Genomic DNA, 14,840 nt, shown 5'->3' with positions numbered 1-14,840 from the left:
ACACATTATACTCTCGCGTAGGAAGTACAATATTACCTTTGTGTTCTACGATTTTTACGGCAAGGAACGAAACTATTTCAGTCTTGTTCCTACTACACTGTATCTGGTAGAAAACCTTGCCAGTTCGATAGGATTTTACCAGAAGTGGTTACCCTGCGTCTAGATCCAACACCTCTTTTAGATCTTGTTTCTGATTTTAAACTGCATGATCTGCAAACATCGAAAAAAAAATTGTCTTCAAGTATTCTGAAGAATAGTATTAAATCTTGCCAGCAAATTCCATCGTACATATAGGATATTCTTCAAATGATTTGGATGTTCGAGGTGGATTAGCATTAACCAAAGCTGACTCATCATTGATAATGAAATCGACACCTGGGAGTATGTCCGGCAGAGTTGCTTTATCTTGAAGTAGTGGAACAAACTGAGACATTTGACAGGACAGAAGTTTTCCGTTATCACTAGGTGACGCAGGGAATGCTTGGTTTTCATGCCTAAAAAATCCTAGAGATCACATTCTCTTGACTGGCAGAGTATGAAAACTTTGCAACAAAAGTTGCCATTCTTCCTTCAAATATTTCTGGTTTAGGTTTTTAAATGTTGGGTCTAGTTGTTGCCTGAAAAGGTCCGTTTTATTTTTCCTGATGGTATCATAACATTTGGATTTTTCCCCTTCTTATAAACTCTTCATAAAGTCACCAAACGTTTCTTTACCTTTAACAACGTGATTTGCAATCATCTCTGCGGCACTTGAGTGAGGAACACTAGAGTTGCTAAAGTGGAAAATTCGTGACAGGATTTATGAATGACGAAATTACCCTTACGAAATGCATTGTTGATTTGTGGATGGGTATGTATCCCTGAGGTAATTGGAAGCCATCCCTTTACCACTTCAAATTGTAAAACACACATTGAAGTATGGGATACAACAAAGTTCGGGATTGATCAAAATACCTACACTTAGCCCGATCGATCATCCAATACCATTTAAGTTCCGTTACCCCTGGATCGGCCTCCCCGCGATGGCGCATCCTGTCTATTCAGTCGCGACTATGCAAGGTGAAGATAACGAACAGTGATCAATCTCATAACTCCTATAAGCAATACAAAATAGATAGTTGGGCAAACACGGACCCCTGGACACACCATCGTCAACTTTCCATATTTATGTAGCGATATTCCATTATCACCTGCATATGGTGTTTATATCTCTCAACTAATTCAATACACAAGAGCTTGTTCAGCTTACGATCAGTTTTTTAATCCAGGCAAGCTACTGAGAAATAAGTTGATGGTGCAGGGGTTTCACCAGTCTCAATTGAAGTCAACATTTCGCAAATCAGATGGTCGTTATAACGATCTAGTTCGTCAAAAAAACATATCAATGGGTCAAATGCTGTCTGACGTGTTTCATACCGATTGTTAGGCCGTTCTTGGCACACTGATTTTAACTACGGATAACTCCGTTTACCAGTTCAGGATATAGAGTTCATGGCAGGTGTGACCGGTCGACAGGGGATGCTTACTCCTCCTAGTCACCTGATCCCACCTCTGGTGTATTCATATGTCCGTGTTTACTCAACACTCTATTTTGTATTGCTTGTAGGAGATATGAGATTGATCACTGTTATCGTCCCTTTCGTAAGGAATCGTTAGCGGGAACTAGTAACTATATAAGATATTTTGAAATAGGAGTTCTTTTAGTACATCTGCCTATATGTGAAAGAATGCATCTTCAATCAATGGGAAAATGATATGATAAGAAGATCTAAATATAAAAGATATAAAATACTATTGGAATAGATTTTTGTTTATATGAAAACATAAAAACAATTTGCTACTTATTGTCTAGATATGTATGAGCAATGAAATTAATAGTAGTTCATGTGTTTATTAACTTGAATAATAATTCATTAATTGCTTGGTTTGCGTATCAATCGACGTCGTATAATGAAATTGCGAGTAAGTATTCACTTATGCAGCAATGGATATTTGCCCCACCCTTCGTGAAAACCATTTATTTCGTGCCTTACTGTATAAGAAAGGTCACTAAATGGAAATAACCCGGACACATCTTGAAACTTGCGTATTTTTAATGTCCTTGTAATTGTTATTACAGAAAAATTATATGTATCATATTCAACACTGATAAACATTGTATTCCTCAAGGTAAATGTACCTGTATGTAAAACTTATACGGTACCAATTTTGATGCACCAGATGCGCATTTCGACAAATAATGTCTCTTCAATGATGCTCAACCGAAATGTTTGAAATCCGAAATAACTATGAAGTTTTAGAGCTAAATATAGCCAAAACCAGCGTGCCAAAAAAAGTGGAGCCAAATTCGTCCAAAGATAAGAGCTATGCATGAGGGAGATCATCCTTAATTTTGAAATGAATTTCTAAATTTTATAACAGCAATTAAATATTTTCAAGCTAGTAACGAAGTACTTAGCTACTGGGCTGTAGAGACCTTGCATTTTATGTTTCTTATTTCAATCAAATGACTATATATTCCTTTATAGATTTAGACAACAAGGAAGGCTTGCAATTAGGACAAAGGAAAGGTAGGTTTTCGGGTTTCTATTTGTCCTACTCTGAAATTAATCTTCTTTATGGGAGTTATGAAATTGTTTACCGTTTGTTATATCTACTTTTTTGCATTATATGAATTACACGGAATGTCATAATGACTTTTATTTGGCTGAATTTGGTAAGACTAATATTGAATCTTCTGTCCTTTTGATATTGGACGTTTATCACACTTTGTTGGAAAATAACGGTAAATCTAGAAAACCTATTACATAACATAAAACGTATATTTGGACATTAAGATATATCAACGACGTATTTTCTATTAACAATACTAATTTTCATTCATGTGTCGATTCAATGTATCCCAATGAACTCGAAATAAAAGACACCACAGAGTCGTCCACTTTTGCTTCATACTTAGATATTTTATTGAAAGTAGATATTAACGGCAGACTAGCAACTCAACTGTATGACAAACACGATGATTTCAGCTTCTCCATCGTCAACTTCCCATATCTATATACCAATATTCCATTATCACCTGCATATGGTGTTTCTATCTCTCAACTGATTCGATACGCAAGAGATTGTTCTGCTTACGGTCTGTCTTTAAATCGAAGCAGGCTACTGACAAACAAGTTGATGGTGCAGGGGTTCCAACAGTATCGTTAAAAATCAGCATTTTGCAAATTTTATGGTCGTTATAACGATCTAGTTAGTCATTACAGCCTATCATTGGGACAAATGCTGTCTCGCGTGTTTCATACAGATTGTTAGGCCTTTCTTAGCACACTGATTTTGACTACAGAAAACTCCGTTTACCTGATCAAGATATAGGGTTTCTGGTGGGTGTGACCGGTCGATAGAAAATGTTTACTCCTCCTAGGCACCTGATCCCACCTCTACTATATCCAGGGGTCCTTGTTTACTCAACTCTCTATTTTGTTTTGAGTAATGAGATTGGTCACTGTTCGTTATCTTCACCTTTCATGATACACATAATTGTATATAACCGTCTAAGCTCAAAATATTACTTTGCACGTTTTATATGTTTAAAGGATGTACAAAATATGCAACATTTCAAGAAGAAGGAATGTTTACTAAATTGCAATACTCTCTTAAAATTATATCACCACACAAATAATACTCCATTAAACAGAAATAGTTGTCTCTATATGACCCAGAAAAAATCAGATAACAAGATACTAAAAGTGAAAATCGAATTATTAATACATCAATACTGTTTTCATTGACATTGAATATTGATAGGTGGAAAAAGAAAGAAAGGGTGAAGCGTTTTTAGTTATTCTCAGCTAACTGTGTTTGCTAATGAGAATTATCTTATTACGTTTTACAAGTCACCAGTGCCTTGGAGAGAGATGTCATTTTACACAGATTCAAGGATTGGTTACAATTGAAGTACAAAGATATTAGTATTGTACATACCTACATAGGAACACAAGTGCACAGTGAAAACCCCATGCTGTGTGGGGAAGATGTTATAGTTCTAGTTATTGACGACGTAAATATAATTCAACATGACACATTCAAGGATTCTGTGAAAAATTTTCGTATTGTATGCAGACTTTGGCGAAATCGATCATCTGAGAGCGTTGTCGATTCTAATCGTGACAACAATTGGAAAATTCCAGAACAAATGCAATTGAAACTTGAAGAATGCTTAAAAGGAAAGTCGTACACTCTTTTTAAGAAACACTCTAACCTGGAAATCATAAGCGTATCAGCATTCCGTTCAAAAAAACACGGAAAAGAACTTGTGTTTGATCCCTGCATTGTCCTGTACTGCTCATGCAAAGGAGTTGTACCATACTCTGAAGAAGAATTCCCAAAGGAAATCGATGGAATAAAAATAGATGTGAGAGAGGGATTCTTTTACTTGTTTCCAAACAATCATTTCTTCAAAAGATCAACAGATCTACTTAATCCATTAATGCTTGGTGCAAACATAGGGCAACAAGGTAAAAAGGGAATGCCTAAAATTTCATAGGTAACGTGTGTTATGAATAGGGCTAATGTATATGTACTATGAACAACCTTCATACATGTGCAAATACTTGCAAAGTTATCTTCGAACGTTGATTTTATGCGATCATCTTCATTATTTTCTTATATACATAATGTCCTCTATAGGTTCTGCCTAGATTAGAAATATATCATTAAATTTCCTTTTATTGCCGATAAGAATTGATTTAAAATAATTTCTACAGGTGAAAAAAAAGAAGGCACTTTAGGAGGATTTGTCACACTCAGCAATGGAAAAATAGGAGCTATTACTTGTTCGCATATTTTCTTTGACGTTAACAGTAACAGTCCATCCATAACGACATTCGATGTGGTTCAACCGTCATTCGGCTACAAATACACAAATGAAATTTGTGGTCAACATGAAAAGTATGTGTTACCATCCAACACAGCACAAGATGTCACAATCGATGCATCTCTTATTAGGCTGACAGATCGGATTCCACAAAGAGGAATGTTTGCAGATCTGAAGGCAAAGGATTTAACAGAATTCGGTGCGTATTTTCAGTTTCTGTACGAATTAAAAACAAATTTGGGATATGTTTGAATTGCTAAATTCAATATTGAATAAATGTGTTTGTGGTAATATATTCATTTTAGCATATTGAATGAAAACAAAGGGAGAGGCATTATTTAATACCTGCATATTTCAGAAGATTCAGTTTAATAATAGAAAATACATAATTTAAATAGCATTTGATTTTCCCTTAAAGGTTTTAAGATCGAGAAACTACCAGAGTACTCTAACGGAGCCACCCGAGATTATTGCAAAGAACAGAGGAATAGGATGAATGCGTGTATAAAGTGTGGGGCTGGAAGTGGGTTATCTAGAGGGTTTTTGCACTTGAATGGATTTGCAGCCAGATGTCGTGACACCACATTCTCTCTGACAAATCCTCCATCGCAGGAACAGTGTACTTATCTGTCACAATTAGAAATAGTTGGGACGCTACAGAAAGCCTTCGCTGATTTTGGAGATTCCGGAGCGCTTGTTTTCCAGGTCGATCCACCATCCACTGAAGACGGGGACGATCAGCTTTTCTGCATTGGGATGATTGTTGGTGGAACCTCTTATTGCACCACTGTTGTCACTCCTATAGAGCCCGTACTTAAAGCTCTCAATGTCAAAATGCATGTCTTTCCTCAAGAACACATGGATGAATCTTAACAACTTGTTAGTGTGTTGTTTATTGAATATTTTGACTTCTTCCTTGATTATGTTGAAATGAATGTGAAATAAATGTTAGTATTATTTTTAGTTAATTTGAAATCAGCAAACGTTTCCCAAATCAGTAACCTCAAAAAGTACGAATTTTCAACACTTCATATCGACATTCCTTACGATAAATCAAAGACTATGCTTTTTGACATTACCGAAATTGAGCTAGTTTCTCCCCAATATTATAGATAGCTGCTTATTCAATAAAAATTGATATCGTAAAAATTCAAATCTTATAATCAGTCATCTAAAATCACTCTGCCAAGCACCATTCTGCTTCGATGAACGATGATTTCCTGGTTCCAGGGTCATGATTTGGGATCGTGTCGTCTTCATTTTCTAAATTGTTCATCGTAAGTTATGGCAGTTATGTCCCCACAGGAACATGGTATTTTTTGTACAATTTGAGCGTATGTCATATGATTTGTGGTCTCCTCTGGATGTTTCTCTGAAAAAAAATCGCCACAAAGATATGAAAGGTTTCCATCCATCTAAAGATAGACGTGATGGGGGACTTGTCTAATGATTTCACAAAAATCAGTTGGCCGTCCTTCTCAATTGAACCATATTGACCGTGGTCCTCATTTTAATTGTGTGTGGATTTTATAAGTGTAAAGAAATTGACATACTCTCCGTTTAGAATTTTGCATCTGGTTTTGGGATCCACCTCAGGTGCTTATTTGATAGGATAATGACGGCATATATGTCATTTCCATTGATGTATTCATCGATTAGAGCTGATGTCCCTGGTGATGTCTGTGAAGGTTGTGGGATAGCAGTCGTATCCACGTTTGATGTAGAGCAAGCAGTGTGGTATTGATCCATATACTTCCTGAAAGTATCCTCAATGGTGGGTATCATTTGTTGCATGTGGTCCAATCTGGGGCCTGTATGGGGTGTCCTGTCACTTCTTGCATCGTTCGTTGTTGCTGACTTAGCGGATAGTCGTCTGCGTTTCGGTTGTTGTGAAATCCTGTTAAAAATAGAGATAGTTTCACAAATTATTCTGATATTAGCATATATTCCACATAGCTGCACTGCCAATGCTGTTGTGTATAGGGCACGTCCAAACTCCAGATGGAAGTATCGGGGGAACGAAACATACATGTGTCTAACACAGCAGTCAGCCAGTCCTGTTATAGGACTGAAGCCTGCCTAGAAACATTCACGATTATAGCCGAGCATGATCTTAAGAAACACTTGTCATCACATATTTCATCTTGTAAGAATACATACGATACTACAAAGTAATAGTAAAACCATTATAGCTTGTGGGATATACTAAATGATCATGAACTCATGCCATGCGAAGGTCAGTATATGCACCTGGTTGTGTTATCATAGCACTTAAGGTAGGTAAATACTTTTAGAAATTTCCGTCAATCAATTTTTTTTCATTTAAATAACTTTAACAACTCATAAACTAACTAAAAAAACCATATTAGACATATCTTTGCCGATTTATTTTTATACTATGTGCTACAGAGCACATATACCCCCAAATGCAACAGCCAAATTTTAACACAATAATGCATGATCTCGTGTTTTATTAAAAAATATGCACCAAAGCACATCATATTAAGCTATAATATATAAAAACCAATAGCTATTCATTTACTGAGAGAATTTTGAAAGATTTTCAATTGAAAACATACACAATTGCTGTTTAATCTGCTCACATCCTTCAGAAAAAAATCACAGAATATCGCAATTTTGAAAAATTCTCAAAATCAAAATTGTTTACATGCCAGTTTTTCTTTAAAAATATTTAGAATTATATCTAAGGTTAACAAAAAAAATCCCATATTTTACCATAGTTGATCGGAGATATTTTGCAAAATGGTATCTTGAATACGTAAACCCCCATTTTTAAATTTAAGTTTTACAATTATTCGTTGCACATTTTGAAAATAGTAAATTGTACAGCAAATACAGTCTTAAAATCAAGATTAACAGAATATGATAATATACATGTATATATATATGTAAAATATATTGGAAATTTTGTCCTACCTGACAATTAGAACACAAATTCTCACAATTTTTCTGGTGCGTGTGTTATTCTTTTAGATTTTTTTTTTTTGGCTATCAATCATATCATACATAAAAATACACACATGCTATCTCATACTTATAGAAAAAATAAATATAATGTAACATATATGTAGATTCTAGCAACTATAGCTCATGTACAAATAATCTTGTTTCTTGAAAGTACTTGTGAAGAAGAGTTCAAATATTCAACAACTTTGCTGAGGATTTTCTGAGGATTTATAATTTTGTGTTTCTTTGAACCAAACACAAACTCACTAAAACAGTTTGAATTGCACTGTGAGGGTCACGCCTGTGTATGATTTTTAATTTGTTCAGGTTTAGATTGCAAGCTATGAGCCTTTAAGAGATCAATGTAGATTCATGGTAAATATATCTGAATATTCACATTTGAATGACTCGTACATTTCTCGTAAACTACAAACAGTTTATAAGTGGAACTTTCTAGTCGGTGTTAAAAATTTAAAACCGGATACGTAAAAGCACGGACTTTCCTTAAGCATTGCCTTATCAGGCGTAAAATAGCACTTAAAGGTCATAGGAGATGATTTTCAAAAAAAATTGTTTTGCACAAAAATGTGTTCTTCTTTAATTACTTAACATATGTAAAGAAGTCATTCAGAAAAAATTGTAAGGTAACAGGCGCTACAGACCGTCAAATGTTGCCGTGGTGTGAAGTATCAAAATAGTAAGATGACTTATCCCCCTTGCTTGATGACGTCAAAAGAGACCAGCCTGACGCAAATGTATAATTATTTATACTAACAACTGCGGGTTTTAGCCGTCAAAATGTTCAATGTGCTTACATTCAACTGTAATTTAGCAAGTCAGGTATTTCTATATACTTTTGTCTAAATGATCCAACGTTCAGAAAGACTTGGGTGTGAAATCTACACCGAGAACACAGAACTCGAAGTTGTTTGACAATCATTTTACGCGATTACGGGGGTTGATGAGGATCAGTTTCGTTATTGTATTCATTCTACTTTGGCAAAAACTAAAATAGCAGCAAGCAAGACGTGAAGAATTATAGCACTTCAGTTTGTAGGCATTCAGTATCAGCATTTAAGCTATTCCCTATATGCATCAATGCATTTAAGCATTTATTCATTTTTCCTTATTAATTGCAAATCAAGTTTACCTTTGTTTTAGTTTACCACATAGCATTTAGCTGAAGTTGGTTTGTAATCAGGGCTGTAGAATAAACAATTATGTTAAAGAAAATGGATCCTTAGATGCACATATGCAAAAATGACCATGATATTATTAGGATAGCACGATAGATTAGGGAATCAGAAGCACCTGTCTTCTGATGGAAAAGGCACGAGAACACAAGTTATTTTCTCCAATGTGTAAGCAAAACATCACAAATATATCCCACCTCAGGTACATATCCAGGGGTCTGTGTTTGCCCAACTCTCTATTTTGTATTACTTATCGGGGTAATGAGATTGATCACTGTTCGTTATTTTCACCTTTCATGATGTCCAAGGTGATGCACACCATCACGAAGAATGTTTTCTTTGCTTAGAAAAAAATCGCTGAGTTTTTATTATCTGATAGAACTGTTCTCACAAGCCTGTTTCAGTTTGTTGTTGGCCTCATGTGCCCGAGCATTGTATTGTTCTGGAGTCGCATTGCGGGTAGTTTCTCGAAGGAAAAATGTTTATATAGTCACCTGCCTTAAATTAAATTGTGCTACCAGCATAGTCAGATAAACGATGAGTTTATTAAAGACGTAATCGACATTCTGGTCAGAGTCTAGATCGTATCCACCGATATTCACAATAACGGAAATTGTAAGTTGGTTTATAGTGATGTACTGCCAAGGAAATCCTGGTTAAATGAGCATTATTTTGAACGCAGGCTCCCCAATTCATAAAAGTTCAGTTTGGGGAGCCCGGCTATTTGAAAGATGGATGATGAATTAATTTCCCTTTGAGATTTGTAGAACCCCAAACGTCGGACATGCAAGTCTCCAATGATTAAAGTAGTCATAATTTTTAAGTGGCAAGGTTCCGATAATCATAATGAAAAACACCTAAGTCTTAACATACAGTGTGTTACCCTTTGATAAAGTTGTTCAGGTTTGTGCTCATCTAATTTCACCCACTTCTATTTCCTACTGTTTGTGTCTTGAAGATGCCGCCAATACTCACAACCGATGCTATCGATTTTCCCGGTTTTAAGGGTATCTCACCCTTACATACCTATTCGAGATCTTATTCAGACATTAATCAATGAATTGAAACTACTTTAGTAGGCCAATCAAACAAACGAAACATAAAAATACACCAATCCGTTTCTTAGACTTCGCAAAATAGTTGTTTACAATCAATTAGACTTGAGGTGCAGATACCCAAGGGTTCCTCTTGAATGAGGTATCCTGCGGGGAAAGATTCCCCTTGATTGAGTTACTTTGCGGGAAAATTATACAGCAGTGATTAGACCACACAAGAGATCGGTATTACAAATAAAAAAGGGGGTATACAATACTGCAAACATAAAAAAATATTTACATAATTTCATTATATGAACACAGGACACAAGGAATGTAAACTGTGAATTTGGGGGGTTGCGACCCCCGACCCCTCTTTTCCTGTTTCATTCTTTAAATGACGATTTTTTTGCATTCACCCGATCAAGATAGAAGACTAACTGTGAGTGCAACTGGTCAATATATGATGGTTACTTCTTCTAGGCACCTGCATCCACCTCAGTTGTGTTCAGATATTCATGTTGGCCCTACTCATTTAAGCCTTTACCACAAAAAGTTAATGTTTGCAAAATAAAACAATAAAACACAGCATGAACTATTTGTCAAATAATATGTTTCTGTATTCATTTTTAACACATGTCTAGTCATGACTGTGTATTTCACACTTTGCGTTATCAGTAATCATAATCAATCATTTTACTTTATAAGAAGATTTATTTTTATCCATCATCATCAGTAAACAATGAAATAATGATTAGAGTCACGTAAACTGTCCAATTGTAAGAAAGTATTGTTTTTGAATGATTATAGTGGAAAATTACCCTCCACCACCCCATGCTTACCACTTTAATTTAGATTTAATGCATGATATTTCCTCTTATTACCTAACAGTTTTCACTGATTATTTTCTTTTCCTCCTATTATATTTGAAAAGTTTGAGGTTCTTCTTTTTCTATTAACAAGATTGATAAAACTTATACATGATAATATCTTGTATAATATGTTAAAATACATTAGATGCATTTTAAACTACCTTCCATCAATCAGAGATTGACTGATTGATTGTATCTTGCTTAAAGTCTCACTCGAGAAGTTTACATTCATATGGAGACGTCACCAAAACCGGTTTCAAATTTAGGCCTATGCTCGGCACTTACGGCCATTGAGCAGTGTAGGTTGTTTGGCGTGCCACATCTACTGTGACACGGGTCATACGTTTTTAAGGTCATTCACACTTAATGCCGAGCGTTTGTCGATGGAACTGACACTGTCTGTTTTAACGACTTAGGTGTGTCGCGGCCGGGATTCGAACTCCGGACCTTCCGCATGCGGGGCGAACGCTCTAACCTCTCGGCCATCACGGCGGTTCATCAATCAGAGAACTTGCTCCCAAGACTATTCAGTTAATGTAAAGCAGTTTTTTTTTTTCAATATAAAAAGGGTCGGCCTGTATGTAAGCCATATCGTTGCACTTTTGTAATTATTGCAATCATTTTTTGTTGGTTCTAAATATATAATGCCACGTGATAGTCTCGTGATAATATACACATGCCTAGATGAAAATGTATGGAAGCCTACTAGGTATCGGTGAAACGTAGATTCATTCTCGGATATTTCTCATGAAATATTATCCACATAAAACACTTAAAACTATTTTATGTATGTATTTCACTTTATCTTTGTATAAGACGCCTTAATTTAATTGAGTATGGATATGACTGAAAATATGACGTACAGTTAGACTCACTTGATAATATTGAGTACGAATATTATAAGACTCTCTTATGAGTAGCCATGAAATATAAGGTGATTCCACCCGAGGGTTGCAAAAAAGCTGTGAAACCCGAGGCTTTGCCGAGGGTTTTACCACTTTTTTGCAACCCCGAGGGTGGAATCACCTTAATATTTCATGGCAACTCATAAGAGAGTATTTTTCTCTCATATTTCTAGAGTTTTCTGTTTTCCTTGTGCCTAGCGACGCCATTTTGAGAATTTTCCAATTAATTAATTTTTCGCTCTACATTAAAAATAACACCAGAATCGAATTATACGACCTTCATTTTGGCAACTACGTTGCCGACAAAAAATCGGCCGACGAGTGTATAAGTGAATTGTATTAGAGTTATTCCTCTTTGAATAAATCAATAATCAGGGTGATGCTTGACGTAACTCGACAGTCCATCAGCGCGAAACATTTTGACAGACCTAATCAGAATATGAATCCACAACTGCACGTTTTTTTTTCTTAGAGGGGCATTGATATTGATATTAATTGAGCAGTTATTTAATGACGAGTGTGTGAAGAGAGATTCCAAGTGGTTTTTGTTGGTGAATATGGGCATGGCTAGACTTTCGTTTTTCACACGTGCAAGGACTCGAGTCTCGTGGACATTGAAGGCACTTATTTCACCTGAGACACGGACAGTAGACGTTGACAGAGTGAATGTGGAGGTAGGCCTAGAACTAATAGACCGTGTGGACTGGGTTTCTGTGAACTGGCATAATGCACCGGATGACATAGGTGTATGAGGAATTTGTGACTGTTGTTGAGTGTGCAGTAATTGTTCAAGGAATGTGTATTTTTGTGTCCGGTCACATACACCTGGAGATTATTAGGGACATTACAATCTGTCATTTTTTGTACAAGAGCTTTGCAGACGCTAGTGTTTGTCAATCGAGGCGAGGTAAGTTGCAAGCTAGTTGTGTATTGATTATGACGTCACGGGATATGTAAGATAACGTCACGTGATATGAAAGATAGAAATTTCTCACATTATCACCAGTGTGAGATTGACTTTACCCATGTGAGACAGCCATGTGAGATTTTTCTATATCATATACCTAGTAGTGTATCAGCCCTGATACACCTATCTTGGCTAGGGTGAGACAGCTGCAAGTAGATAGGGCTGTCTCGCCCTAAGGGCCGAGATATCTCTGTCTCGGCCCGTTGTCAAGGGGCTGTCTCGCCCTCAAATTTCAAATGGCTATTTCTTCTTTAATCTTTTGAAATCTAACATAACTACATGAAAAAATGATGTTAGACACAATTTTTTTCAAATATAATACTTTCTTCCACGACAAAATTTAAATTTAAGCAGAAAAATTAAATAAAAACGTTTTCAAAAACAGCGCTAAATTGTAGCGAGTATCTAAGCAAAGGGGGGTAACCCAAGTAACAATTGTTTATTTAGAACAATAACACGTTTAACTTCATATCAAAACAATCAACGTTCTAGGTGACAGAAAACAGTAGGAGGATTATGGAGGGTGATACTGAAGCATTTTCAGAAATACCCGGTCCTAATGGAGATAAAATGTTCATTTACAGCAATTTTGATGTAGAAAACTGTTTTAAAACGATTTCTGAAATCTAAAATCCCGAGGAATTAATTGGCAATAAAACGAGAAAAGCAGAACCAATATCTTCCGACGTTTTTCAACGACTTATAGATGCTAAACAGATGGGAAACGGTAAAAAAAAAACTTACTTCAGTATAAGGTAACATTCCCTAAGCATATAAATAGCAGCATCAGATCTGTAAACATTCCCGTTCATACGATGACGCCACGTAAACAAAGTTCTACAACTCTTACAAATTATATGAAATAATGAAAACGGGCGAGTTTGGTAAATCCGAAAAAAGAAATAAAAATAATTCACTTATTTCCAATTTTAGTATTCATTAGCAAGCCCCTAGGAGCTGCTTAATAGTATATACATGTACATGAACAGCACAGCGATAGATATGACGAGTTTCTCAGCCAAGCAGTTCAGTTAATTGAAACTTCCAGATTCTAGACCACATGAGGGGATGTCCATGATTAATCATCCGATTATTGTGACCAGCAATGGAATAAAGCTACAAAACCCAGACTTTAGCATGTTTCACAATGCCAATAGTACTGGAAACATAACCATTAAAGTAAACTCACTGAAGGAATGAAATAGCCAAATATCGTTGTACAGTATACCTTGTATTTATGTTTGGGTCAATACCCCCCCCCCCCCCCCCTCCATTAAAAAAAAATGTTTATCAACCTGTTGTGTTTTAGGTATATGATATAAACAATATCACACTCGAATGTTGATCTCGGACCTGGGATTGCCCCTCGAGTGATCTCGGCCCGAGCCCGTAGGGCTCGGGCCGAGATCAACTCTCGGGGCTGATCCCAGGTCCGAGATCAACATTAGAGTGTGATATTCTATATGTCTCACACTGCTGCGACGTCATTTGATTGTGACGTCATATATTTTCTATGATTTACGTTACACGGTGAAGATTTACGTTACACGGTGAAGCAAAAATATTTTGTATTGTAATCTTTAAATTTTAATGTATATAGCTTTCTGTTGGACAACCTTGGGTTTTTTAGTTTAGACTTACAGTGTAAACCATTTTCGGGTATGCTCTTTCTGCCTATCTAATTAGTTTTTGCATTGAAGTTCAAATGAGGATTTTGATAATTTAGAATTTTCTCAAAGCTCCTAAATTTATGCACTAAACTGTAGGTAAAATGTGAGAAAAATAATCCTTCATTATTTACTCGTGTGGGATAGGGAAATTCCACCTCTGGAACAAGATTCGCTGTCTAGGACTCGGCAAAGCCTCGTCCTAGACTGCGAATCTTGTCCCCTCGGTGGAATTTCCCTATCCCACACTCGTACTAATGAAGGATTCTATTAATCTTACATATCTTTCTTTCATAGAATATCTGTATCTTACATACGTAGATATGAGAGAAAAAATATTCCATGTAATGAGCATGTAA

The 14,840-nt window shown here is 35.9% G+C and overlaps 1 protein-coding gene across 1 annotated transcript; it reads left to right on the top strand.

Moving 5' to 3' along the window:
• Positions 1 to 3,902: 3,902 nt before the first annotated feature.
• LOC125677255 (uncharacterized) lies at positions 3,903 to 5,999 on the top strand. The gene is made up of 3 exons (XM_048915262.2): positions 3,903 to 4,517; positions 4,767 to 5,075; positions 5,295 to 5,999. The coding sequence occupies exons 1-3, from the start codon at positions 4,019 to 4,021 to the stop codon at positions 5,747 to 5,749; spliced, it is 1,263 nt and encodes a 420-aa protein (XP_048771219.2). The 5' UTR covers positions 3,903 to 4,018; the 3' UTR covers positions 5,750 to 5,999.
• The last annotated feature ends 8,841 nt before the right edge of the window (positions 6,000 to 14,840 follow it).

This window comes from Ostrea edulis, chromosome 3 (assembly GCF_947568905.1).
Source record: "Ostrea edulis chromosome 3, xbOstEdul1.1, whole genome shotgun sequence".
NCBI lineage: Eukaryota > Metazoa > Mollusca > Bivalvia > Ostreida > Ostreidae > Ostrea > Ostrea edulis.
This window is presented reverse-complemented; position numbering and strand designations above follow the sequence as displayed.

Coding starts and splice junctions, on each gene's coding strand:
- LOC125677255 (XM_048915262.2), top strand. CDS start 4,019: ATGCTGTGTGGGGAAGATGTTATAGTTCTAGTTATTGACGACGTAAAT. Junction 4,518..4,766: donor TGCAAACATAGGGCAACAAG/GTAAAAAGGGAA, acceptor TAATTTCTACAG/GTGAAAAAAAAGAAGGCACT. Junction 5,076..5,294: donor AAAGGATTTAACAGAATTCG/GTGCGTATTTTC, acceptor TTTCCCTTAAAG/GTTTTAAGATCGAGAAACTA.